The sequence below is a fragment of the Macaca nemestrina genome, chromosome 8 (assembly GCF_043159975.1).
Source record: "Macaca nemestrina isolate mMacNem1 chromosome 8, mMacNem.hap1, whole genome shotgun sequence".
In the NCBI taxonomy this organism is placed as follows: domain Eukaryota; kingdom Metazoa; phylum Chordata; class Mammalia; order Primates; family Cercopithecidae; genus Macaca; species Macaca nemestrina.
The window spans coordinates 91,297,731-91,323,920 of NC_092132.1; the positions used below are offsets into that span (position 1 = coordinate 91,297,731).

At 40.5% G+C, this 26,190-nt stretch overlaps 1 protein-coding gene across 5 annotated transcripts in view; it reads left to right on the top strand.

The window, feature by feature from the left end:
* LOC105482294 (lysophospholipase 1) overlaps nt 1-25,828 on the top strand; it is a 51,348-nt gene extending 25,520 nt beyond the window's left edge. For 2 of the 5 annotated variants that reach the window (XM_011742316.3, XM_011742320.2), the window contains exons 3-9: nt 5,851-5,916; nt 8,642-8,689; nt 9,642-9,712; nt 17,071-17,144; nt 19,419-19,520; nt 20,971-21,147; nt 24,084-25,828. In XM_011742316.3, coding sequence (XP_011740618.1) covers nt 5,851-5,916; nt 8,642-8,689; nt 9,642-9,712; nt 17,071-17,144; nt 19,419-19,520; nt 20,971-21,147; nt 24,084-24,137 — 592 coding nt within the window. In that variant the 3' untranslated portion in view covers nt 24,138-25,828. Of the gene's footprint in view, nt 1-5,850; nt 5,917-6,918; nt 7,022-8,641; nt 8,690-9,641; nt 9,713-17,070; nt 17,145-19,418; nt 19,521-20,970; nt 21,148-24,083 lie in introns of all 5 variants that reach the window. The other 3 variants (XM_071068242.1, XM_071068243.1, XM_011742317.2) reach the window with 3 other exon arrangements.
* Nucleotides 25,829-26,190: the final 362 nt, after the last annotated feature.

Genomic DNA, 26,190 nt, shown 5'->3' on the forward strand with positions numbered 1-26,190 from the left:
GTAATTCGATGGTTTTAGATGTAGTCACCATAAGTTATGCAACCATCACCACAGTCAATTTTAGAACATTTTCATTGCCTCAAAAAGAAACCCTATACTCTTTCATTTGTGTTCTATTGTAACTGGCTTCTTTCATTTAACATTGTTTTCAAGGCTCATCCATCCTATAGCATGTTGGTACTTCCTTTTCATTGTTGAATCATACTCCATTGTGTGGCTATGCTTCATTTTATTTTATTCTATCTTTTTCTTTATTTGAGATGGAGTCTGGCTCTGTCGCCCAGGCTGGAGTGCAGTGGTGCGATCTCAGCTCACTGCAACCTCTTCCTCCCGGGTTCGAATGATTCTTCTACCTCAGTCTCCCGAGTACTACAGGCATGCGCCACCACGCCTGGCTAATTTTTGTATTTTTAGTAGAGAGAAGTTTCACCATGTTGACCAGGCTAGTCTTGAACTCTTGACCTCAGGTGATCTGCCAGCCTTGGCCTCCCCAAAGTGCTGGGATTACAGTATGAGCCACCACGCCTGGCCTCATTTGGTTTATTCATCCATCATTTGATGTACATTTGGGTTGTTTGCACCTTGGAGTTGAGTAATACTGCTATAAAAGAACATTTGTGTACAAGTTTTTTGTTGTTTTTGTTTTGTTTTGAGATGGAGTTTCACCCTTGTTGCCCAGGCTGGAGTGCCGTGGCATGATCTCGGCTCACCGCAGCCTCTGCCTCCCAAGTTCCAGCGATTATCCTGCCTCAGCCTCCCGAGTAGCTGGGATTACAGGCATGCACCACCACACCCAGCTAATTTTGTATTTTTAGTAGAGACAGGGATTCTCCGTGTTGGTCAGGCTGGTCTCGAACTCCCGACCTCAGGTGATCTGCCCACCTCGGCCTCCTGAAGTGCTGGGAACAAGTTTTTATGTCTGTATTTTTGTGTGTGTGTTTTGTTTTTGAGACAGGATCTCATTCTCTTGCCCCACATGGAGTGCAGTGGCACAATCTTGGCTTAGTGGGGCCTCAACCTCCTGAGCCCAAGCTATCCTTCCACCGAGTAGCTGGGACCACAGATGCATGCCGTCACACCCAACTAATTTTTAAAAAATTTCCTGTAGAGACAGAGTCTCACTGTGTTGTCCAGGCTGATCTCAAACTCCTGGGCTCAAGCAGTCTTCCTGCCTTAGCCTCCCAGAGTGCTGGGATTACAGGCATGAGCCACCACACCTATAGTGGACATATTTTTTTCAATATTCTTGGGTATAGACCTAGGAGTAGAATTGCTGGATATGATAACTTCGTATTTACCTTTTGAGAACCTAAAGGTTTTCTAAAGTGGCTGTACCATTTACATTTCTACCGATAGTGTATGAGGGTTCTGATTTCTCACCATACGCTTTAACACTTGGCTATTGTTTGTCTTTTTTGCGATAGCCATTCCGGTTCGTATGAAGTGGTATCTCACAGTGGTTTTGGTTTGCATTTTCTAATGACTGATGATGTTGAGCATGTTTTCATGTGTATGTTAACCATTCATGAGTCTTTGGAGAAATGTCTATTCAAGTCTTTTCTATTTTTTTTATTGAGATGTCTTTTTTGTTTAATTTGAGGTAAAATTCACATGACATAAAAGTAACCCTTTTAATGTGAACAATTCATGACACTTAGTATATTCCTTTTTTTTTTTTTTTTTGAGACAGAGTCTCACTCTGTCGCCCAGGCTGGAGTGCAGTGGCACAATCTCAGCTCACTGCAACCTCCGCTTCCCGGGTTCAAGTGATTCTCCTGCCTCAGCTTCTGAGTAGCTGGGACTACAGGTGCGCACCACATCCAGCTTATTTTCGTAGGTTTAGTAGAGACAGGGTTTCACCATGTTGGCCAGGCAGGTCTTGAACTCCTGGCCTCAAGGGATCTGCCGCCTTGGCCTCCCAAAGTGCTGGGATTACAGGCATGAGTCACCATGCCTGGCTGAAGTTTTTTTTAAAGTATTTTTTTCTTTTACTTGTAGTTGATACATAATAATTGTACATATTTATGGAATACTGAGTGATATATTTTGATAAATGTATACAATGTGTAAGGATCAAATCAGGGTAATTAGCATATCCATCACCTCAAACATTTATCATTTTGCATTGCGAACATTCAACATCCTTTCTTCTAGTGTTTTGAAAATATACACTGAATTGTAGTTAACCATATTCACTCAACAGTGCTACAGAACACTAGAATTTATTCCTCTCATCATTATATTGATAGCCGTCCTAGTGAGTATGAAGTGATGTCTCATTGGGTCTTTGATTTATGTTTCCTTAATGACTAATGATGTTCAATATCTTTTCCTGTGCTTTTTGACCATTTGTATATCTTCTTTGGACAAGTCTTTTGCATATTTTTTAATTGGGTTGTCTTTTTGTTCGTGGGTTTTAACAGTTTTTTTTTTTATTATGGATACTAGACACTTAATTAGATATGATTTACAAACATTTTTCCCATTATGTAAGTTGTCTTTTCATTTTCTTAATAGTGTCCTTTGAAACACAACAGTTTATTTTGATGATTTCTAATTTATCTATTTATTTCTTGTCGGTTGTGCTTTTGGTGTTATATCTGAGAAGTTGCCAGATCTGAGATCACAAAGATTTATGTATATTTTCTTCTAGTTTTATAGTTTTATCTCTTACATTTAGGTCTTTGGTCAGTGTTTACAATTGGTATGAGGTAGCAGTCCAACTTCTTTGTATTACATGTGGATATCCACTTGTCCCAGCTACATTTGTTAAAAAGACTATTCCTTCCCTGTTGATTTGTTTCAGAAGTAAGTTGACAGTAAATGTGATATTTTATTTCTGGATTTTCAGTTGATTTATATGTCTGTCTGTACTCTAGTACTAGTCTTTCTGAATGTTACTTGGTAGGAATTTTTGAGATTGAGAAGTGTGAGTCCTCTAACTTTGTTCTTTTTCAAGATTTGTTGTTGTTGTTGTTGTTATTCTGGGTCTCTTCAGTTTCCATACAAATTTTAGAGTGGGTTTTAATATCTGCAAAGTCAACAGGTGTTCTGATAAAGATTGCATTGACTCCATAGATCAATTTGAGGAGTACTGCCATCTTTAAAATATTACATCTCAGCTGGGCACGGTGGCTCACGCCTGTAATCCCAGCACTTTGGGAGGCTGAGGTGGGCAAATCACAAGGTCAGGAGATCGAGACCATCCTGGCGAACACGGTGAAACCCCGTTTCTACTAAAAATACAAAAAATTAGCCAGGCGTGGTGGCGGGCGCCTGTACTCCCAGCTACTCAAGAGACTAAGGCAGGAGAATGGTGTGAACCCTGGTGGTGGAGCTTGCAGTGAGCCGAGATCGCGCCACTGCACTCCAGCCTGGGCGACAGAACCAGACTTTGTCTCAAAAAAAAAAAAAAAATTACATCCCCTAGTCCATGAAAGTGGGATATCCTTCCATTTATATAGATTTTCATTAATTTCTTAATATGTTTTCTAGTTTTCAGAAAAAGGTCTTTAACATAGCTATTTACACATATACATATGTGCATACACACAAAACCCCTATACAATATCCTGGTTATACTTAATGTTATGTAAGTGTTGCAGTTAATACTATTGTTATTAATCTTTTTATATGTCTCTAACACTTTGGGGGAGATGGGTTGAAACAGAAAAATAGTTAATAGAAAACTATTTAATCAGGGGACTGGGCATGGTGGCTCATGCCTGTAATCCCAGCACTTTTGGAGGCTGAGGCGGGCGGATCATGAGGTCAGGAGATCAAGACCATCCTGGCTAACGCGGTGAAACCCCATCTCTACTAAAAATACAAAAAAAAAATTAGCCAGGCATGGTGGTGGGCGCCTGTAGTCCCAGCTACTTGGGAGGCTGAGGCAGGAAAATGGCGTGAACCTGGGAGGCGGAGCTTGCAGTGAGCTGAGATTGCGCCACTGCTCTCCAGCCTGGGCAACAGAGCAAGGCTGTGTCTCAAAAAAATAATTAATTAACATTTATCTAGACTGTTTGCTATAAGAAAGGCTGAAATTACTTGTACTTTATTCTTTAGTAGAGATAATATGTAAAAAGCATCAAGTATGTGGCCAAATGTAAATATAAGCAGGAAACTGTATGCATCTATTCCTTAATTGACATGCATGGGAAAAATCCGAAGGAAATGCATCAGAAAATTACCTGTTTATTCTTGGCTAGAAGGATTTGATTATTTATAGTTTTTCAATCTTTCTGTATTCTGCTTTGAACATGTATGTATGTGAACATGTACACATGAAGAAATAAAGTTGCTGGATTAAAAACATTTTTTTTCTTAAGTTTTCTGTAGAGTGGGTCTCACTATATTGTTTAGTCTAGTCTTGAACTCCTGGTCTCAAGCTGTCCTCCTACCTCAGCCTCTCAAAGTGCTGGGATTATAGACATGAGCCACCATGCTCAGCCAAAGTTACTGTTTTTGTTTTATTTACTTATTTATTTATTTATTTTGAGATGGAGTCTTACTCTGTTGCCCAGGCTGGAGTGGAGTGGTGCAGTCTCGGCTCACTGCAACCTCTGTCTCCCCGTTCAAGCGATTCTCCTGCCTCAGCCTCCTGAGTAGCTGGGATTACAGGCATGCACCACCATGCCTAGCTAGTTTTTGTATTTTTAGTAGAGACGGGGTTTCACCATGTTGGCTGGGCTGGTCTTGAATTCCTGACCTCAAGTGATCCGCCTGCTTCAGTCTCCCAAAGTGCTGGGATTTCAAGCATGAGCCACTGTGCCCGGGTGAAAGTTACTGTTTTTAAATAGTGTAGTAAGCATGTAGAGATATTAGACAACTGATTTAGTTTATTTATCTGAGGCTTTTTTCTTTTTCTTTTTCTTTTTTTTTTGAGATGGAGTCTCGCTCTGTTGCCCAGTGGTACAGTCTCGGCTTACCACAACCTCTGCCTCCTGGGTTCAAGCGATTCTCCTGCCTCAGCCTCCTGAGTAGCTGGAATTACAGGCACACGCCACCATGCCCGGCTAATTTTTGTATTTTTAGTAGAGATGGGGTTTCACTATGTTGGGCAGGCTGGTGTCAAACTCCTGACCTCAGGTGATCTGCCTGCCTCACTCTCCCAAAGTGCTAGGATTATAGGCGTGAGCCACTGCACCCAGCCAAGGCTTTGTTTCTTTATGTAAAATGTTAATTATCTTATTTGTCTTGCCTACTTTATAAATACATTGTATAAAGATATTTTAAAAATATATCTATATTTTGGAAGTTGTGAAGCCCTGTGGAAATATCTGAAGGGGCACACATTGCTGTTCAGAAATCTGAGAAATCATCTTTATCCCTAGGTAAAACTTAAATAACAGCTGTTGGGTTGTTTTTAGATTCAGGGTGTTGTTTTAATAGTATTGAGGGCCCACATTTTAAAGGTATTTTTAGGCTGGGCACGGTGGCTCATGCCTGTAATCCCAGCACTTTGGGAGGCCAAGGTGGGTGGATCACAAGGTCAGGAGATCAAGACCATTCTGGCTAACATGGTGAAACCCCGTCTCTACTAAAAAATAGAAAACATTAGCCAGACGTGGTGGCGGGCGCCTGTAGTCCCAGCTACTCAGGAGGCTGAGGCAGGAGAATGGTGCGAACCCAGGAGACGGAGCTTGCAGTGAGCCGAGATCTCGCCACTGCACTCCAGCCCGGGCGACAGAGTGAGACTCCGTCAAAAAAAAAACAAAACAAACAAACAAAAAAACATATTTTTAGGATTTAACATTTATCTTCACAGTTTTTTAAAGTACTCTTCTGCTACTAACTTATTGGAATTTAAAACAGTATCTAATAGCATTATTCAAATGATTTTTCCACCAGGCACGGATGGGCAGAAGCCTTTGCAGGTATCAGAAGTTCACATATCAAATATATCTGCCCGCATGCGTGAGTATTTCTGATCTTCAGACTTGTGATTCAGAGTCTGGAGAGGAGCAATTGTGATTGCTTTATCCTTCCAGAAAAGTATTTGAATATAGTTAATTTTTATTTTTTAAATATTCTGTTTAAAAATAAAGATTAGTAGAATTTCTTTAAAATGTTTCTTAAATTTTTTTTTTCTCTTTTTCTCTTTTGTTAAGCAATTTAAAAGATTGCTGTCTTGGAAGTCAGCTGAACTTAAGACCAGAAAAATTATTTAATTAATTAATTTATTTATTTTTGAGACAGAGTCTCACTCTGCCACCCAGGCTGGAGTGCAGTGGTGTGATCTCAGCTCACTGCAACCTCCGCCTCCTGGGTTCAAGTGATTCTCCTGCTTCAGCTTCCAGAGTAGCTGGGATTTCAGGTGTGTGCCACCACACCCAGCTAGTTTTTGTATTTTTAATAGAGACAGGGTTTCACCATGTTGGCCAGGCTCAAACGCCTGATCTCAAGTGATCTACCTGCCTTGGCCTCCCAGAAAAATTATTTTAGATGTACAAATATCTATAAAGTTCTAGGATATCCCTAGGGTATCTCTGAAGGGGATTTACCTGTTAGATTTGTGAGAAATCTTTATTATGTTGAAAACACTCTTTAATTTTATCATTTGGGGCAATGTTGATGTACTGTGGAAAGAGCACAGACTTTGGAATATGATAGGTTTGGTTTTGAATTCTGGCTCTGAAAGTATTTGTGGATGTCAAAAAGAAATTAGTAAGTTTTGAGCAAACTTAGAAGATCAATAAGATTGGCACATTAGGTCAAGCTTGTCCAACCTGTGGCCCAGGTCAGCTTTGAATGCAGCCCAATACAACAAATTAGTAAACCGTCTTAAAATGTTATGAGAGAGATATATATATATTTTTTCGCTATTTTTAAATACAATTTTATTTTTTACTTCTTCAGCTATTGTTAGTGTTAATGTATTTTTATGTGTGGCCCAAGACAATTCTTCTTCCAATGTAGCCTAGGGAAACCAAATGATTGGACACGCTTAATTTAGGTCAAAAGGTTGCTGAGAAGCAATCACCATGGAGAAGACAAGAAGGGATTGGACATACTCATATCGGTTAGTAATTCATTCCCAGAAGTGGTAGTAGCAGTAGAGTCGGGACAGATAGATGAACATGAAAGAGGGAATGGGAAGAAGAACAATAGCTGAGAAGACTGGTTAAGAAAACATTTCGTTCTCTTTTTATCCTGAAATACAGGGTCTGTCTTACCTCTGTAAGCTACAGTGAATACTGCGGCTAGGGTCTCTATGTCCTCTCATTCTGCTCAAGCAAGAGACAGAATTCTTTTTACTCTTTTTCTTTCTTTTTTTTTTTTTTTGAGACAGTCTCTCTGTCGCCCAGGCTGGAGTGCAGTGGCATAATCGCAGTTCACTGCAACGTCTGCCTCCCGGGTTCAAGCGATTCTCCTGCCTCAGCCTCCCGAGTAGCTGGAATTACAGGCACCTGCCACCATGCCTGGCTAATTTTTTGTGTTTTTAATAGAGACAGGGTTTCACCATGTTGGCCGGGCTGGTCTCAAACTCCTGACCTCAGGTGATCCGTCCACCTTGGCCTCCCAAAGTGCTGGGATTACAGGCGTGACCCACCCCGCCCGGCCCAGAATTCTTTTTTTTTTTTTTTTTTTTTTTTTGAGACAGAGTCTCGCTTAGTCGCCCAGGCTGGAGTGCAATGGCGCGATCTCGGCTCACTGCAAGCTCCGCCTCCTGGGTTCACGCCATTCTCCTGCCTCAGCCTCCCGAGTAGCTGGGACTACAGGCGCCTGCCGCCTCGCCCGGCTAATTTTTTGCATTTTTAGTAGAGACGGGGTTTCACCGTGTTAGCCAGGATGGTCTCGATCTCCTGACCTCGTGATCCGCCCGCCTTGGCCTCCCAAAGTGCTGGGATTACAGGCGTGAGCCACCGCGCCCGGCCCGGCCCAGAATTCTTAATTACATTGGAATGGATATTGATATTTGCCCTAAGTTGAACTGCTTTAAAAGGCTGTTTCCTAACATAGGGAAGTTTGTATTCTCAAAGAAATTTTGATACGGTTTTAACCTCTAAGGTGGACTTCATGAATCAGGAGGAAGGTGGTGAGATGTAGTTAGAGTGTGTTTATTTTTCTTTTGTTTGAATGGAGCCAAATTCTGATTATCTAGCATATTTTTAATCACAGACTTGAATTGGCTATAGTGGGCACTTAGGCAAATTTTGGATTTCCCTTATTTATTTAGAGGTCTCTTAATCAAGCGAGTACATAGCTAAGAACTAGAAAATTAACAAAAGTGTAATCTGAGCATATGAGAATTGATGCTACGGTATCAGTGTAATAAATCGCTCATTGTCCTTAGCCCCATACCAGAATCTCGTATTTTATACATTTCCAACTGTCTTGGTTTCTGGTTTCTCTTCTCATGTCTGAGAAGTCAAAGGTAGTAAGTAAGGGTGTTGAGAAGGAAAATATATTTGTCAGACTTCGTCCTTTGTTGCTGTTGCTCTGTCTTCAGAACACATTTGGAGGGGCATGGAAAGCAGAGTTGTACAGGTGTGGATGAAGTAAAACAGTTCATATGTTAAAACTAGCATATAGTTTTGTGTAGGTCTCAAGTAATTATCTGTTTTTGATTAATGGAATTTATCAGTTCTTATGCATTGTTATTCTGATTTTGTTGTTTTGTTTTTTCTTTTCCATGTAGGCCTGTTAGGCCTGTTACATTAAATATGAACATGGCTATGCCTTCATGGTAAGTAAGAATTTACTTATTCAATAAGAACATTATATTACTGATTTAATGTTTTCAGAAATGCTTTTGTGTACAGCAATTTTTATTTAGCTGTTTTTTAAATTGCAAAGTTGCATAGTTAACCTTTCTTTATTTACATTTCTATACTCTAGATTTAGGGGTAAACTTAAGGAGCTGTACATACAGGTAGAGAAATAGGAGAGAATGTTTGAATAAAAATAATGTGGGAGAATATCTGCTGCTACTTGATAAACCTTTGTTGGTTTTAGTAACCCAACATTCGAATGACCCCTATTAAACCACAGCCTCCAATTTCTTGCCTGTCTGGGTTGTTTTTAAGGAAACCGCTTCCCTTCCAGCCCTCTGAAGATACCCTCACATTCCCTCTGCACTTTACTGTCAGAAAGTAGGGTCAGTTTTTTGTTCCTATGTGCTACTTCCAGACTATGATTTTTCCTAACTGTTCTCTGAGACTCCTACCATCAGGTCTGTTAAAAAAAACGATGACTTTAGCCAGGCATGGTGGCTCACACCTGTAATCCCAGCACTTTGGGAGGCCGAGGCAGGCTGATAACTGAGGTCAGGAGTTCAAGACCAGCCTGGCCAACACAGCAAAACCCCTTCTCTACTAAAAATACAAAAATTAGCCAGGTGTGGTGGCGTACGTCTGTAGTACCAGCTACTCAGGAGACTGACACAGGAGAATCGCTTGAACCTGGGAGGGGGAGGCTGGAGTGAGCTGAGATCATGCCACTGCACTTCAGCCTGAGCAAGAGTGAGACTTCATCTCAAAAAAAAAAGAAAAGGAAAACAACATAAAATAAAATAAAAAAGAATATTTCTGGTTAGCCTTTTAATCCAAGCTACCGTAAATGGAGTAAAATATACTTACTACAATAATGGATTTTCTTAGAATCAAATGGTTCTTTTAAGATTTTGCCTTATTTTACAGGTTTGATATTATTGGGCTTTCACCAGATTCACAGGAGGATGAATCTGGGATTAAACAGGCAGCAGAAAATAGTAAGTACAGAAAATGTTTATGAAGCCAAAAGTGTTCTTAAATGCTTTTAGTAGATTCAGTAATCATATCGGTACTGGTTAAAAATTACACATTTGGGCCACGCACGGTGGCTCACGCCTGTAATCCCAGTACTTTGGGAGGTGGAGGTGGGTGGATCACCTAAAGGTCGGGAGTTCGAGACCAGCTTGGCCAGCATGGTGAAACCCCATCTCTACTAAAAATACAAAAAATTAACTGGGCATGGTGGTTGGCGCCTGTAATCCCAGCCAGTTGAGAGGCTGAGGCAGGAGAGTTGCTTGAACCTGGGAGGTGGAGGTTGCAGTGAGTTGAGGTCACCTCACTGCACTCCAGCCTGGGCAACAAGAGCGAAACTTCGTCTCAGAAAAAAAAAGAAAAAAATTCCACATTTATCTAATCTCAGGAGGCACTGCTGTTTCCTTCCTTTCACTCCCTGCACCCCAGAGAGAGTCTTGCTCTGTCAGCCAGGCTGGAGTGTAGTGGCGTGATCAAAGCTCACTGCAGCGTTGACCTCCTGAACTCAAGCAACCCTTCCACCTCATCCTCCTGAGTAGGCTGGGACCACAGAGGCGCACACCACCATGCCCAGCCAGTTTTTAATTTTTTTTTTTTTTTTTTTTTGTAGACACAGGGTCTCCCTATGTTGCCCAGGCTTGTTTTCCTTTCTGGTCACTCTGTTACTTGTTTGCCACAGGGTCCACATGGACTCACTTGAGTATGGGCAATGGAGATGAAGTGGATGGGGAAAAATTGCATTTATCAAGCTTTAACTCTCTCAGACATATAATAGTTTTGCTTTGATTTACGTAGAAAAATGGAGAAAACAACAGAATGTTTAATAGGTTGGGCCGGCCAGGCGCGGTGGCTCATGCCTGTAATCCCAGCACTTTGGGAAGCTGAGGTGGGCAGATATCTGAGGTCAGGAGTTCGGGACCAGCCTGGCTAACATGGTGAAACCCCGTTTCTACTGAAAAAAATTAGCTGGGCATGGTGGCACACGCCTGTAATTCTAGCTACTCAGAAGGCTGAGGCAGGAGAATCACTTGAACCCAGGAGGCAGAGGTTTCAGTGAGCTGAGATTGCACCATTGTACTCTGGCTTGGGCAACAAGAATGAAACTCCGTCTCAAAAAAAAAAAAAAAAATAGTTTTGGCCAGTTGTCTTCATTAAAGAGACTTAGAATAACAGTGAAAATAATGATCTAATGAGTATAATGATAAGAAACAGTGAAAATGTGGCTGAGTGTGGTGACTCTTGCCTATAACCCCAGTACTTTGAGAGGCCAAGGCAGGCGGATCACCTGAGGTCAGGAGTTTGAGACAAGCCTGACCAACATGATGAAACCCCCGTCTCTACTAAAATTACAGAAAAATTAGCCAGGCATGGTGGCAGGTGCCTATGATCCCAGCTACTCGGTACGCCGAGGCAGGAGAATCACTTGAACCCAGTAGGCGGAGGTTGCAGTGAGCTGAGATTGTGTCATTGCACTCCAGCCTGGGCGACAGAGGGAGACTCTGTCTCAGAAAAAAAAGTTGTTAATTTTAGTGTAGTAATAATAACAGATGCCACTGATTGAGCATGTAACTGTTTAGAAGCTAGGTGTTTTTTATGGAGCACCTCATTTGACACCCCTGTGAAGTATTAGCTCTGCTTTACAAAACCTCGAAAGTCTGGTCTCTGGTTAGTAGTCCATCTCCTTTATGATTATGGTAATTCCATTTGTTCGGAGGGGAAACAGAACGCTAACTTACTAGGATGTGTCTATTTTTAAGAAATGCACAGGAGGCCGGGCGCAGTGGCTCATGCCTGTAATACCAGCACTTTGGGAGGCGGAGGCGGGCGGATTGCCTGAGGTCGGGAGTTCAAGATCAGCCTGACCAACATGGAGAAACGCTGTCTGTATTATAAATACAAAATTAGCCGGGTGTGGTGGTTCCTGCCTGTAATCCCAGCTGTCTGGGAGGCCGAGCCAGGAGAATCATTTGAACCCAGGAGGTAGAGGCTGCGGTGAGCTGAGATCCCACCGTTGCACTCCAGCACGGGCAATAAGAGCGAAACTCCGTCTCAAAAAAGAAAGAAAGAAAGAAGTGCACAGGAATGTGCTTTTCTTTTACACGTGTGTACTGAAATATTGACAAGTATAATAATGCGAGGAGTAGGATTGCTTTCAGGAAAATCTGTTTGGTGACTCCTGAGTGTGGGTGGGTGTAGGTGGATGTGGACAGCAATGGTGAGACAGGCTGGCTGTGAATTGTTCTGCTTTTTGGTAATTTTTTTATTTACATAGTGTATCAGTTATTTAGAGACTATTGTTTAGAGACTGTTATTTAGAGATTATTGCCCAGGTTAGAGTACGGTTGGTGATCATATCTCACTGCAGCCTCAAATTCCTGGTCTCTGGCAACTCTACCGCCTCAACTCCTGAGTAGCTGGGACTACAGGCATGTGCCACCATGCCTGGCTAATTTTTAAACTGTTTTGTAGAGACGAATTCTCATTATGTTGTCCAGGCTGGTGGGAAACTCCTACCCTCAGGTGATCCTCCCCAAAAGTACTGGGATTACAGACACAGGCCATTGGGTGCAACCCTTTTGTTTTAAAAGAACTCTTTAAGGTCTTTAAAATAGTGAAAATACATTCAAAAGATGTGAGATATCTGGGAATGTCAAACCAACAACACTGACTTAGGGGATTATCAAAAAGTAGTTTAAAGTTAGAATCCTAGAGGTAGGATTTTGTCTGAAAATAATAGACAACAAAAGTATGAGAGTAAGAGTTAGACGCTGTGGAAAACAGGGAGGGCCTGGGGCCTGTGAAGAAGATACGTGGGCCTCATGAGTTCCAGAATGAAAAATTCTGTCCTAACAGTAGAGTTGGCCCATGAAATACTTGTTACTTCTTTCCTCTATGAAGTGATGACTCACTGGAGAGAATTAGAATCAGACTCAGCCAGGAAAGAAAGAACAAAAGAGAATGTGCTACTGAGCAAAGAAGACAGTGCTCAGGTTACATAGTTGGGGGTACATAGTGCCCTTACCCTTAGGTGAAAGATGATTGAGGCCAAAGGATGTTGCTCATACCTGTAATCCTAGCACTTTGAGAGGCTGAGGCAGGAGGATCACTTGAGCCCAGGGGTTCAAAACCAGCCTGGGCAAGAGTCTGTACAAAAAATAAACAAAATTAGCTGGGCGTGGTGGCACATATCTGTGGCCCCCCAGCTGCTTGAGAGTCTGAGGTGGGAGGATTGCTTGAGCCTGGGAGGTCAGGCAACAGCGTGAGACCTTGTTTTGAGAGAGAGAGAGAGACAGAGAGAGAGAGTGAGCGCGAGCGAAAGAGATTGATTCTGTAATTATTTTTTTTTTTTTTTAGATGGAGTCTTGCTCTCTTGCTCAGGCTGGAGTGCAGTGGCGCAATCTTAGCTCAGTGCAACCTCCACCTCCCAGGTTCAAGTGATTCTCCTGCCTCAGTCTCCCAAGTAGCTAGACTACAGGTCTGTGCCACCACGCCCGGCTAATTTTTGTATTTTTAGTAGAGACGGTGTTTCACCATGTTGGCCAGGCTGGTCTCAAACTCCTGGCCCAAGTTGATCTGCCCGCCTCAGCCTTCCAAAGTGCTGGGATTACAGGCGTGAGCCACTGTGTGCCTGCCCAATTCTGTGATTTTTTTAAAACAATAGAATGAATGATTTTAAACACTTAACTACGTACAATTTTAAAATGACAACTTTTAGGTATGAATGCCTATGGTTCATTGAAGAGAGAAACATGGGATATATATGAGCAGAATTAACTATTAATTTTTTAAGAATCCATCTCTTGGGAGAAAGAACTATTGTTAAAATATTTAATGGGAATTTTATTTTTTTATTTTCAATTTTTGTGGGTACATAGTGGGTGTACATATTTATGGGTATGTGAGATGTTTTGATACAGGGATACAATGTGAAATAAGCACATCATGGAGGATGGGGTGTCTATCCCCTCAAGCATTTATCCTTTGAGTTACAAAGAATCCATTTACACTCTTGTAAATTATTTTAAAATGTACACTAAGTTACTATTGACTATAGTCACCCTATTGTGCTGTCAAATAGTAGGTCTTACTCTATTTTTTTTGTACCCATTAACTGTCTGTACCTCACCTCCAGCCCCCCACTACCCTTCCAGCCTCTGATAACCATACTTCTACTACTCTCGGTGTCTGTGAGTTCAGTTAGTTTTAGATCCCACAAAAAAGTGAGAACATGCAATGTTTGTCTTTCTGTGTCTGGCTTATTTCACTTAATGATATCCAGTTCCATCTGTGTTGTTGCAAATGACTGAATCTCATTCTTTTTTTATGGCTGAATACTACTTCATTGTGTATATGTACCACATTTTCTTCATCCAGTCATCTGTTGATGGACACATAGATTACTTCCAAATCTTGGCTATTGGGAACAGTGCTACAACAAACACGGGAGTGCAGATATCTCTTCAGTATACTGATTTCCTTTCTTTTGGGTATATATCCCAAAAGATATATACCCAAATATAGATAAAAGAAAGATACTTTATTTTGAGCATATATCCAGTGGGATTGCTGGATCATATGGTAGCTCAATTTTTAGTTTTTGAGGAACCTCCAAAGTGTTCTCCGTAGTAGTTGTACTAATTTACTTTCCCACCAACAGTGTATGAGGGTTCCCTTTTCTCCACATCTTCACCAGCATTTGTTATTAACTGTCTTTTGAATAAAAACCATTTTAACTAGGGTGAGATGATACTTAATTGTAGCTTTGATTTGCATTTTGCTGGCTATCAGTGATGTTGGGCACCTTTTCATATGCCTGTTTGCCTTTTTTTTTTTTTTTTTTTTTTTTTGAGACGGAGTCTCGCGCTGTCACCCAAGCTGGAGTGCAGTGGCCGGATCTCAGCTCACTGCAAGCTCCGCCTCCCGGGTTCACGCCATTCTCCTGCCTCCGCCTCCCGAGTAGCTGGGACTACAGGCGTCCGCCACCTCGGCCGGCTAGTTTTTTGTATTTTTTAGTAGAGACGGGGTTTCACCGTGTTAACCAGGATGGTCTCGATCTCCTGACCTCGTGATCCGCCCGTCTCGGCCTCCCAAAGTGCTGGGATTACAGGCTTGAGCCACCGCGCCCGGCCTTTTTTTTTTTTTTTTTTTTTTTTTGAGACGGAGTCTCGCTCTGGCACCCAGGCTGGAGTGCGGTGGCCGGATCTCAGCTCACTGCAAGCTCCGCCTCCCGGGTTCACGCCATTCTCCTGCCTCAGCCTCCGGAGTAGCTGGGACTACAGGCGCCCGCCACCTCGCCCGGCTAGTTTTTTTTGTATTTTTTTAGTAGAGACGGGGTTTCACCATGTTAGCTAGGATGGTCTTGATCTTGTGACCTCGTGATCCGCCCGTCTCGGCCTCCCAAAGTGCTGGGATTACAGGCTTGAGCCACCGCGCCCGGCCGCCTGTTTGCCATTTTTATGTCATCTTTAAAGAAATGTCTATTAAGATCTCTGGCCCATTTGGTGGTGGTTGTTTGTTTTGTTTTGTTTTGTTTGAGATGGAGTCTTGCTCTGTTGCCAGGCTGGGGTGCAGTGGCAAAATCTTGGCTCACTGCAACCTCCGCCTCCCAAGTTCAAGTGATTCTCCTGCCTCAGCCTCCCGAGTAGCTGGGACTACAGGCACGTGCCACCACGCTCAGCTAATTTTTTTATTTTTAGTAGAGATGGGGTTTTACCATGTTAGTCAGGGTGGTCTCTATCTCTTGACCTCGTGACCTGCCCTCCTCGGCCTCCCAAAGGGCTGGGATTATAGGCATGAGCCACTGTGCCCAGCCTGACCCATTTTTTTGATCAGATTATTAGATTTTTCCCTATAGAGTTGTTAAAGCTCCTTATATATTCTGGTTATTAATCCCTTGTCAGATGGGTAGTTTGCAAATATTTTCTCCCATTCTGTGGGTTGTCTCTTTGCTTTGTTGATTGTATCCTTTGCTGTGCAGAAGCTTGTTAACTTGATGTGATCCCATTTGTCCATTTTTGCTTTGGTGGGTGTGCTTGTGGGGTATTTCTCAAGAAATTTTTGCCCAGACCAATGTCCTGGAGATTTTTCCAATTTTTTCTTGTAGCAGTTTCATAGTTTGAGGTCTTAGATTTAATTGTTTATTGTGATTTGATTTTTGTATACAGCAAGAGATAGGGTCTAATTTTATTCTTCTCCATTTGGATATCCAGTTTTCCCAGCACCATTTTTATTGAAGAGACTGTCGTTTCCCCAGTGTATGTTCTTGACACCTTTGTCGAAAATGAATTCACTGTAGGTGTGTGGATTTGTTTCTGGGTTCTCTGTTCTGTTCCATTAGTCTGTGTGTCTGTTCTTATGCCAGTACCATGCAGTTTTGGTTACTATAGCTCTGTAGTATAATTTGAAGTAAAGTAATGTGATTCCTCAAGTTCTATTATTTTTGCTTAGGATAGCTTTGGCTACTCTGAGTCATTTGTGAGTCCATATAAATTTTAGGGGGCCAGGCACGGTGGCTCCTGCCTGTAATCCCAGCACTTTGGGAGGCCAAGGTGGGTGGATCATGGTCAGGAGATCGAGACCATCTTGGCTAACATGGTGAAACCCCGTCTCTACTAAAAATACAAAAAATTAGCCAGGCATGGTGGCAGGCGCCTGTAGTCCCAGCTTCCCAGCTACTCGGGAGGCTGAGGCAAGAGAATGGCATAAACCCAGGAGGTGAAGCTTGCAGTGAGCTGAGATCGCGCCACTGCTCTCCAGCCTGGGTGACAGTGAGACTTGTCTCAAAATAAATAAATAAAATAAAATAAAATAAAATAAATATTTAGGATGGTTTTTATCTTTCTGTGAAGATTGTCTTTGGTGTTTTCATAGAGATTGCATTGAATCTGTAGATTGCTTTGGGTAGTGTGGGAAAAATATTCCATGTTCATGGATTAGAAGAATTCATGAACAATAACAATCAATATTGTTACTGGTTCTTCTTATCCATGAACATGGAATCTGTTTTCCATTTTTTGTTGTCCTCTTTCATCAGTGTTTTATAGTTTTCGTTATAGAGACCTTTCACTTCTTTGGTTAATTCCTATTTAATTTTATGTGTGACTATTTTAAATTGGATTTTTTTTTAAATTTCCTTTTCACATTGTTGTCTGTTGGCATATGAAAATACATTCTAATTTTGTATTTTAATGAAGTGCTTTGAATTTTTCACCATTTCTGCCTTAAAAGTAATTGTGCTTTTCTATTATTAATTTTTCCTAATTTAAATTTTATCAGTGGGCTTAACTCTGAAAGTATTGCTGACTAACTTTCATGTTGTTTTTAGTAAAAGCTTTGATTGATCAAGAAGTGAAGAATGGCATTCCTTCTAACAGAATTATTTTGGGAGGGTTTTCTCAGGTAAGATAAAATGTAAGTGGAATGTCAGTACCATCAGTATACTTATCTAGAAGTCTGTGCTGCATTAATCCTTTCTATGGAGTAGTCTTTTTTGATGTTGTAAAATCTTGACTGATACACTTACCTTTAATGTTTAAGTTTGAATGTACTAGAACTAATTAATTTCTTCTTAAAATAACTATAATACACAAGTAATTAAATTTCTAAGTTAACACAGTGTATCCTTTTAATTAATTAGAACTCTGAAAGCACAAGGCATGAGTCCCCTCTCTAGGAGGAGACTACTGATAGGAACAGTAAAGTGGAAGACAAGAGAATTTCTTCCCTTTACCTTCACATATTACAGGTTTTAGGTATAAATATGTGGTGTTTATTTTTGGCATCTTTCTTCGTCTCTGTACTTTTTCCCTTGCTTTCTGTATTCCCTCCACAGACACAGCTTCCTCATACAGACCTTGCGGCTTGTAAGCTGTTTGCCGTGGAACCAGTCCCCAGATGCTCTAACTTCTCATCTGTAAATCTTCCAAGTTAGCAACTTAGTGTTCGAATTACCTTAATTAGGGAGATGTCAGAATTCTGAACTTATTTAGAAGATAGAATCAATAGAAAGATTTGTTGATACAATATAGTGAAAAGGTGTTATTGATTTGGTGTTTGTTGAAACTTACAGATAATGTATACTGTAATACACATTGTGACATAAACACAGGGACAAAAATTAATGATCCAGGCCAGGCGCAGTGGCTCACGCCTGTAATCCCAGCACTTTGGGAGGCCAAGGTGGGCAGATCACTTGAGGTCAGGAGTTTGAGACCAGCCCAGCCAACACGGTGAAACCCCGTCTCTACTAAAAATACAAAAATTAGCTGGGCATGGTGGGGCGCACTTGTAATCCCAGCTACTCTGGAGGCTGAGGCAGGAAAATCACTTGAACCCAGGAGACAGAGGTTGCAGTGGGCAAAAATCGCACCACTGTACTTCAGCCTAGGCAACAGAGCTGAGACTCTGTCTCAAAAATAATAATAATAATGATCCAGAATAACAAGTTCATGTGGGAATCTGTATATTTGATATTCATTCATTACAGTATATAGAAAACAGCTCAATACCTCAAGCAAGGAGTAAGCTATGATGAGTCTATGGCATCTTATCAAGGAAACTACGGAGGAAAATGAGGCAGGGCCTCAGGAAGTAGCTAGGAATTGAAAAGCAGTCGCGCCTTGCTCACCATCTCTCATCTCTTGTTTCTTTGCTTATCTGCTTCGTTTACCTTTCCATAAACAGTTGGCCATCTTGGCTTTTGCAGCCTATAGCTTTTCCAGCTCTTGAATTTACATGTTATGGGTGTAGCCACACAGAGAGTGACTGGTGGTCACCGAATCCCATTTCCACAGTGCCAGGAGAAAGAACATCACTGCCTGGGATGTGAAAGGCTTTCGTGTACTCATGTGTTGCAGTAACCCATGGGCATGGTCAAAGTGATGGGGCTCCTGGATGGTGGCAGGAGTGCAGCTTCCAGAATGCAGGGTGTTGTGAGCTAGGTAGGCAGATACTCTGAAGCTGTCTGCTAAATAGTTCTTACTATCTTAAATTCTCATTTAGAAAGTAATACCAATTTAAGGGCCAGGCGCGGTGGCTCACACCTGTAATCCCAACACTTTGGGAGGCCAAGGCAGGCGGATCACCTGAGGTTAGGAGTTTGAGACCAGCCTGACCAACATGGAGAAACCCTGTCTCTACTAAAAATACAAAAGTAGCCAGGCGTGGTGGTGCATGCCTGTAATTCCAGCTACTCGGGAGGCTGAGGCAGGAGAATCACTTGAACATGGGAGGCGGAGGTTGTGGTGAGCCAAGATCACACCATTGCTCTCCCGCCTGGGCAACGAGTGTTTGAAACTCCATCTCAAAAAAAAAAAAAGAAGAAAAGAAAAAACTAAGTAATACCAATTTAAGACAAGATTGGGTTTTATGCTTTAAACTCTGCAAAGGAGAAAATATAAATTCAGAATATTCCTAAGGCATGTTGTAAGTGCAGCAGTTTCCCATAGTACAAACTATGTCTCGTCAGAAAGGAAGTCTGTATGTTCTCTGGTGTAGAACCGAGTCCTTTAGGACACAGTGGGGTGTGTTTGTATTTCTGCTCTTTGCCTGATTTGATTTGACATCAGCCACCGAGTTTGATTTTTCTATGGATATCATTAGTAACAAGAAATTCCCTAAATTGCTGTGGGCAAGCATGTGTGTTCCATTGACTTTCCCTGCTTGTCTTTTCAGGGAGGAGCTTTATCTTTATATACTGCCCTTACCACGCAGCAGAAACTAGCAGGTGTCACTGCACTCAGTTGCTGGCTTCCACTTCGGGCTTCCTTTCCACAGGTAACTTGGTTGATGCACTCAACATGAGATGACTGAGCTAAAGGTAGCTAGCAGATAATGTTGGAGATAAAGTCATCTTGGTTTTTTTTTTTTATTAATAAACTTTATTTTCTGGAGAAGTTTTAAATTTACAGCAAAACTGAGCAGAAAATACAGTTACTGTCTACCTCCTGTCCCCACACATGCACAGCCTTCCCACCATCAGCATCCCCACCTCCACGGCCATGTATTTGCTGCAGTCAGTGACACTACACTGACACATCACCTTCACCGAGTCCTCAGCACTCATCCTTTTTTAAAAAAGAATTTTCTTAGACTTTTGTGATGTTTTACTAGGCCTTATCTCTGTATGCTATACTGTCTTTATTGTGGAGTACATAGAATGGAATTAGAAAGAAACCTTATTGTCACAAATCTTAGAAGGATTTGATACATTTTAGGATATTTATGAAAATGAGGACTCTTTTTAACACATAGAAATAGTACTTATTTTTAGGCCAGGTGCGGTTTCTCACGCCTGTAATCCCAGCACTTTGGGAGGCTGAGGCAGGTGGATCGCCTCAGGTCAGGAGTTCGAGACCAGCCTGGCTAACATAGTGAAACCCCAATAGCTACTAAAAATACAAAAATTAGCTGGGCGTGGTGGCGCACCCCTATAATCCCAGCTACTCAGGAGGCTGAGGCATGAGAATCACCTGAACCCAGGAGGTGGAGATTGCAGTGAGCCACGATTGTGCTACTTCACTCCAGCCTGGGTGACAGAGCAAGACCCTGCCTTTAAAAAAAAAAAAAATAGCTGAATAAAACAGCAACTCAAAGTACTAAAACAACCAACCAAACAAAAAAAAAAGCTGAAAATATAAAGATGGATTAAAATATAATCTGCTTGGCCGGGCGCGGTGGCCCACGCCTGTAATCCCAACACTTTGGGAGGCTGAGGCGGGTGGATCACAAGGTCAGGAGATCGAGACCATCCTGTGGGTAACACAGTGAAACCCTGTCTCTACTAAAAAATACAAACAAATTAGCTGGGTGTGGTGGCATGTGCCTGTAATCCCAGCTACTCAGGAGGCTGAGGCAGGAGAATTGCTTGAACCTGAGAGGCGGAGGTTGCAGTGAGCCGAGATCATGCCACTGCACTCCAGCTTGGGCAACAGAGCAAGATTCCGTCTCAAAAAAACTAAACAAAACAAAAAAGCATATATGTAATCTGCTTCAAGGAACTCATTCATTGGAAAGATAACATAATGTGAAGCAAGGTGATCGTACAGCCTATAGAAGTCAAATAAAGGGATGTTGTGAGTATATGGATGGAAGAAATTTTTTTTTTTGGCCAAATATAACTTCTAATATGTTACATATATGCATATTTGTGTACAATTTTAAATGCCTGGCATAGTGTCCTATACTTTTACAAAAATAATACTATTTCTTCTTTTGCTTTTTGCAGGGTCCTGTCGGTGGTGCTAATAGAGATATTTCTATTCTCCAGTGCCACGGGGATTGTGACCCTTTAGTTCCCCTGATGTTTGGTTCTCTTACGGTTGAAAAACTAAAAACATTGGTGAATCCAGTCAATGTGACTTTTAAAACCTATGAAGGTATGATGCACAGTTCATGTCAACAGGTAGGTGTCTGGAAGCAGTGGTCAGCGCCATATTTGCAACTTTTTTCATGTAATATTTTCAAGGAAAGTAACATTTGAATGCTTGGGGATTTAAATGAGCTAATTCATATTGAGTCATAAGTTAGCAGGTCATTAGATGAGAGTGTATTCAACTTAATTCAACAAGTATCTATTGATTGGCTATTATACACAACATTGTACATAATTCAAAGATGAATAATAAACATTCCCTTTCATTAAAATTTAAGGTAAATTAAAATTTAATAGAAAGATGCATGTCTAAGTAACTGTATGGATAGCAGGATGTGATATACATTGTATTAGAAGCTTTAAAAAGTGGCCTTGGAAAATAACAAAAGGTGCCCTGAAAAACTGAGAAGAGATTAATTTTATCTTAGGAGGCACTGAGACCATGATGAAACAGCCAGATTTTGAAAAATGGTGGGATTTGAATAGCAAATGTGCAGAGAAAGAACTATAGGACAGGAAAAGCAAGCCATTCAGTCTGACTGGAGTCTTAGGAAAAGCTGGGTGTCATAGGACAGAAGACATAGGGAACAGGGACTCTTTGTACTGAGAAGGGACTTACTCTCTAGGCAACAGGAAGCGTCAGTGTTTTTGGTTGAAGTGAGATGTGATCTGATCTACATTCTAGAGACAGGTAATCCAGTAGGATTTAGAGATTCATCTTTGGGGTGTAGTAACCAAGAAAGTATCAAAAGGGCCTGAGATTTCTATCTCTGATGCCATCATAAAAAGTAGGTGCAAGAAACAGTTTTAGAGTAAAGGAAGGAGATAATACTGAGTTTAATGTATTGAGATCGATGTGCCCCCACAGTATCAAAATAGGATGTTGGAAATACTTGTCTGAAGTTCAAGCCTGGAAATGGAGATTTGAAATAATTACTAATATAATTGATCAGTGAATAATTATCTTGAGAAAGCATCATAAGAAAAAAAGCTCAGGGATAGAACTTTAGGGGACATGTTAAAGTTTAGCCTAATGAGAAAAGGAGTGGGTGTTGAGAGTATGGGAGGAGAGAATTTCAGAGTGGGAAGGAGATGTGTAATGTGTTCCAAAGAAGGATTAAGGAGAAATAGGTTAGGAAGAAAGTATCCAATATTAAGCCACCTGTGACCTTGGATGTTTGGGTAGATAAGGCCAAAATGCAAAGGATTGTGTGAAGTGGATAGGGAAATGAGGAAGCAGAGGGAAATGAGGAAGCAGAGGCAACATACATAGACCTTTTAAAAAAGTTTTGGTAAAGAGGGAGAAGAATAGGAAATCTGTTCTTCAGTGGGATCAGAGAAAGACGTATGAGTGGAGGTAGGGAGGAAGAAGATGCAGTAAAATGATAATTGATAGAGGCATTCTCAGAGGGATCATAGAATAGAATTAAGTCCTGAGATGTATAGTGCTTGCCTTAAAAGAGGAGAAAACCATTTTCAATCAAGATAGAAGAGGACGGGCTGGGTGAGGTGGTGGGCACCTGTAGTCCCAACTACTCTGGAGGCTGAGGCGAGAGAATCACTTGATCTCAGGAGGTTGACGCTGCAGTGAACCATGTTGGCACCCTGCACTCCAGGCTGAGTGACAGAGTGAGAGGCCCCCCCCCCAAAAAAATGGAGGAAGGATGGATGAATGTAAACAGGAGGTGGAGAGAGAGAAGAGAGTGCTTGGGAGCTCATATTAGATGTGCTTAACTTTTCAGTCAAATAGGAGGTGCAGTCACTCGATAGAATGAAAGAGGCCGGAGACCTGGGTACGTTTGAAGGCTTGAAAAGACCTAAAATAAAAATTGATTCCTGGTGAGACAGTCACACTGACAGTTTTACAACCACTCAGCCTGGTTAAAAATCATTTACTTTAGGGACGGAGAAAGAAGTGGTAATATGATTTATCCAGAAAGACAAGGGTGCCTGGGAATCTAGGGTGTTCCCCTACTGACATAGAGTATTACAGTGTTGAATCCAGAAAAGGGAGGGCAGGGGAAGTCCTGGAACCCTTAATTTGTGCAAGAGGGACTGAAGGTCTCTAGAGCAGCTGTTTTCCTCATGGGCTTTGCATCACAAATACCCTGGAGCTTCATAAAAGCTCCATAGATGAGTCTACGATGACTCTGGACTGAATGAGGAGCAGAAGATGAGGAGAAGTAGGATAATGGGAGGTGATCTCACAGGAAACTCTTTGGGACTTCAGAGTATTGTGAAATAGAACACTTTCATACCGGGGCTCTTTTCTGAGTGACTAAATTACAAGGCTGAAGGTTAGCTGCATTGCTAACACTTGGCACTGTGAGGCTAAGTAAGGCCTTGAAATTAAGAGCTAATAGTCAGAAGTGAGTTTGAGGGAGGTGAAAAAACTGAACCAAGTGCAAGAGGCTAAGAGGAGAAGGTTTCTTCTATGATAAATCTTTGGTATATTAATGTTCATATCTTCCCAGGAACATCTTAGGTACATGCTGTGTATCAAATGGTTAGTTGTGTGTAATTCCTTATGAAAGACACAAAATAGAAAATAGTTAATGCTATGGATTTAGCATGTAATTCAATTTAAAGAATGGTAGAAGCTCTGCTTTGTCACTCATACTTAGTTGTCAGTAATTGTACACTTACTGAGACTTCTCAGTATAGGTACCATCGCTTCTAAACTTCCCTGCCCGCCCCCCGCCAGTGTCTTTATTTTCTTCCAGTATAGGAAGATGCAGAACTAGATACTGGATGGGAGCTGTAATTTCAGTGTAAAAAAATCATGATAGGAAATGTTCTGAAATTTCTGTTGGAGCCTCATTTCTCTTTTATCTCTTATTTAATTGTAGTAGAACTGTGATTTCACCTTAACTATGCACACCATAGATTTGATTAGTGGCATTTTAGTGGGAATTTAATTTGACTTATATAACTACCTACCTATTAAATTACTTTATTCCAAACAGGAAATGATGGATGTCAAGCAATTCATTGATAAACTCCTACCTCCAATTGATTGACGTCACTAAGAGGCCTTGTGTAGAAGTACACCAGCATCATTGTAGTAGAGTATAAACCTTTTCCCATGCCCAGTCTTCAAATTTCTAATGTTTTGCAGTGTTCAAATGTTTTGCAAATACACGCCAGTGACACAGATCAAATAATGTCTCCTCATGAGAAATGTATGATCTTTTAAGTTTCTATACATGTATTCTTATAAGAAGATCCAGAATCTACTATATTAAAATAGATGAAGCAGGTAGCTTCTTTTTTCTCAAATGTAATTCAGCAAAATAATACAGTACTGCCACCAGATTTTTTATTACATCATTTGAAAATTAGCAGTATGCTTAATGACAATTTGTTCAGGTAGAAATGAGCAGTTAAGGTATAAACAATTTATGCATGCTGTGACTTAGTCTATGGATTTACTCCAAAATTGCTTAGTCACCATGCAGTGTCTGTATTTTTATGTATGTGTTCATATATACATAATGATTGTAATGCATAATAAGAATGAGGTGGTATTACATTATTCCTAATAATAGGGATAATGCTGTTCATTGTCAAGAAAGAATAATATTGTTCTCTTCAATTAATGGCCCTTTTATTTGGGGACCAGGCTTTTATTTTCCCTGATATTATTTCTATTTAATACTCTTTTCTCTCAAGAAAAAAAAAGTTTGTTTTTTCTTTATTGTTCTTCATAGCAGACCAAGTATTGCCTCTCTGCCGTAGACAGCTACTGTCAATACATGCTATAATTTGACATTCTGGGTCACAGATATACAGTATTTAAAATCTATTTATGCTTTATAGAGAAACCAGACATTAAAACTTCATGCACTACTTATTTCAAATTACTGTACCTTATCCAAATTTACACCTAGCTATTAGGATCTTCAACCCAGGTAACAGGAATATTCTATGGTTTTATTTTTCTGTAAACAACTGAAAGAATACTTAGATCATATTCTAGTATGTTCTGAGATATCTTTAAGACTGATCTTAAAAACTAACTTCTAAGATGATTTCATTTCCTCATAGCATACAGTTTACTTTGTACATATGTTTGAAACCAACTACTATAGAAGATGAGGAATCTATTGTAATTTTTTGCTTTATTTTAATCTGCCAGTGGACTTATTTGAAATTTTCACTTTAGTCAAATTATTTTTTGTATTAATTTTTCGTGCAGACATAAAAATAGCAATCATTTTAAATTGTCAAAATTTCTAGATTACTGATAAAAATTATTTGAAAACAAACTATGGGTAATAAAGGCTAGTCAGAACCCTATACATAAAATGTAGTTACCATACAGATTAATATGTAGCAAAAATGTATGCTTGATATTTCTGAACTCTGTTAATTTTTCTGCTGTATTCCAGCTGACCAAAACAATATTAAGAATGCATCTTTATAAATGGGTGCTAATTGATAATGGAAATAACTTAGTAATGGACTATATAGGATGTTAATAATGAAGCCATATGTTTATGTCTGGATTTTAAAATTTTAAACAATCATTTACTATGTCATTTTTCTTTACCTTGAAGAACATAAACTGTTATTTCAGTTCTACAAATCAGCAAAATATTATTTATGGCAAGAAATATTCCGTTGAAATGTGCTGTAACATGGGAAAATGTAAATGTTTTTCATGGTTTCTATCAATGTGAAATAAAATGTAATTCTGACTTTTCTGTGACTTTGAGTATTTTAATATTTGGAATGTTAACACTTGGAATGAATGTCTATAATGAAAAGAAGGAAAATAACAATGTACTTAAAAGAATATATATTCAGAGAGAAATTTTGATGATGTTATGATGATGTGGTTGACTTAGAATGGAACCAGGCATAAGAAATAATCTCATATTACTCAGTTTTAATTGGCTAAAAAATAATTTCCCAAATTTGGTTTTCAGTGTTTCTACCTATTTAAGAAGTTTCTGTTTGTTTGTTTGTTTTTTGTTGTTGTTGTTATTGTTTGAGACGGAGTCTCGCTGTGTCCCCCAGGCTGGAGTGCAGTGGCCAGATCTCAGCTCACTGCAAGCTCCGCCTCCCAGG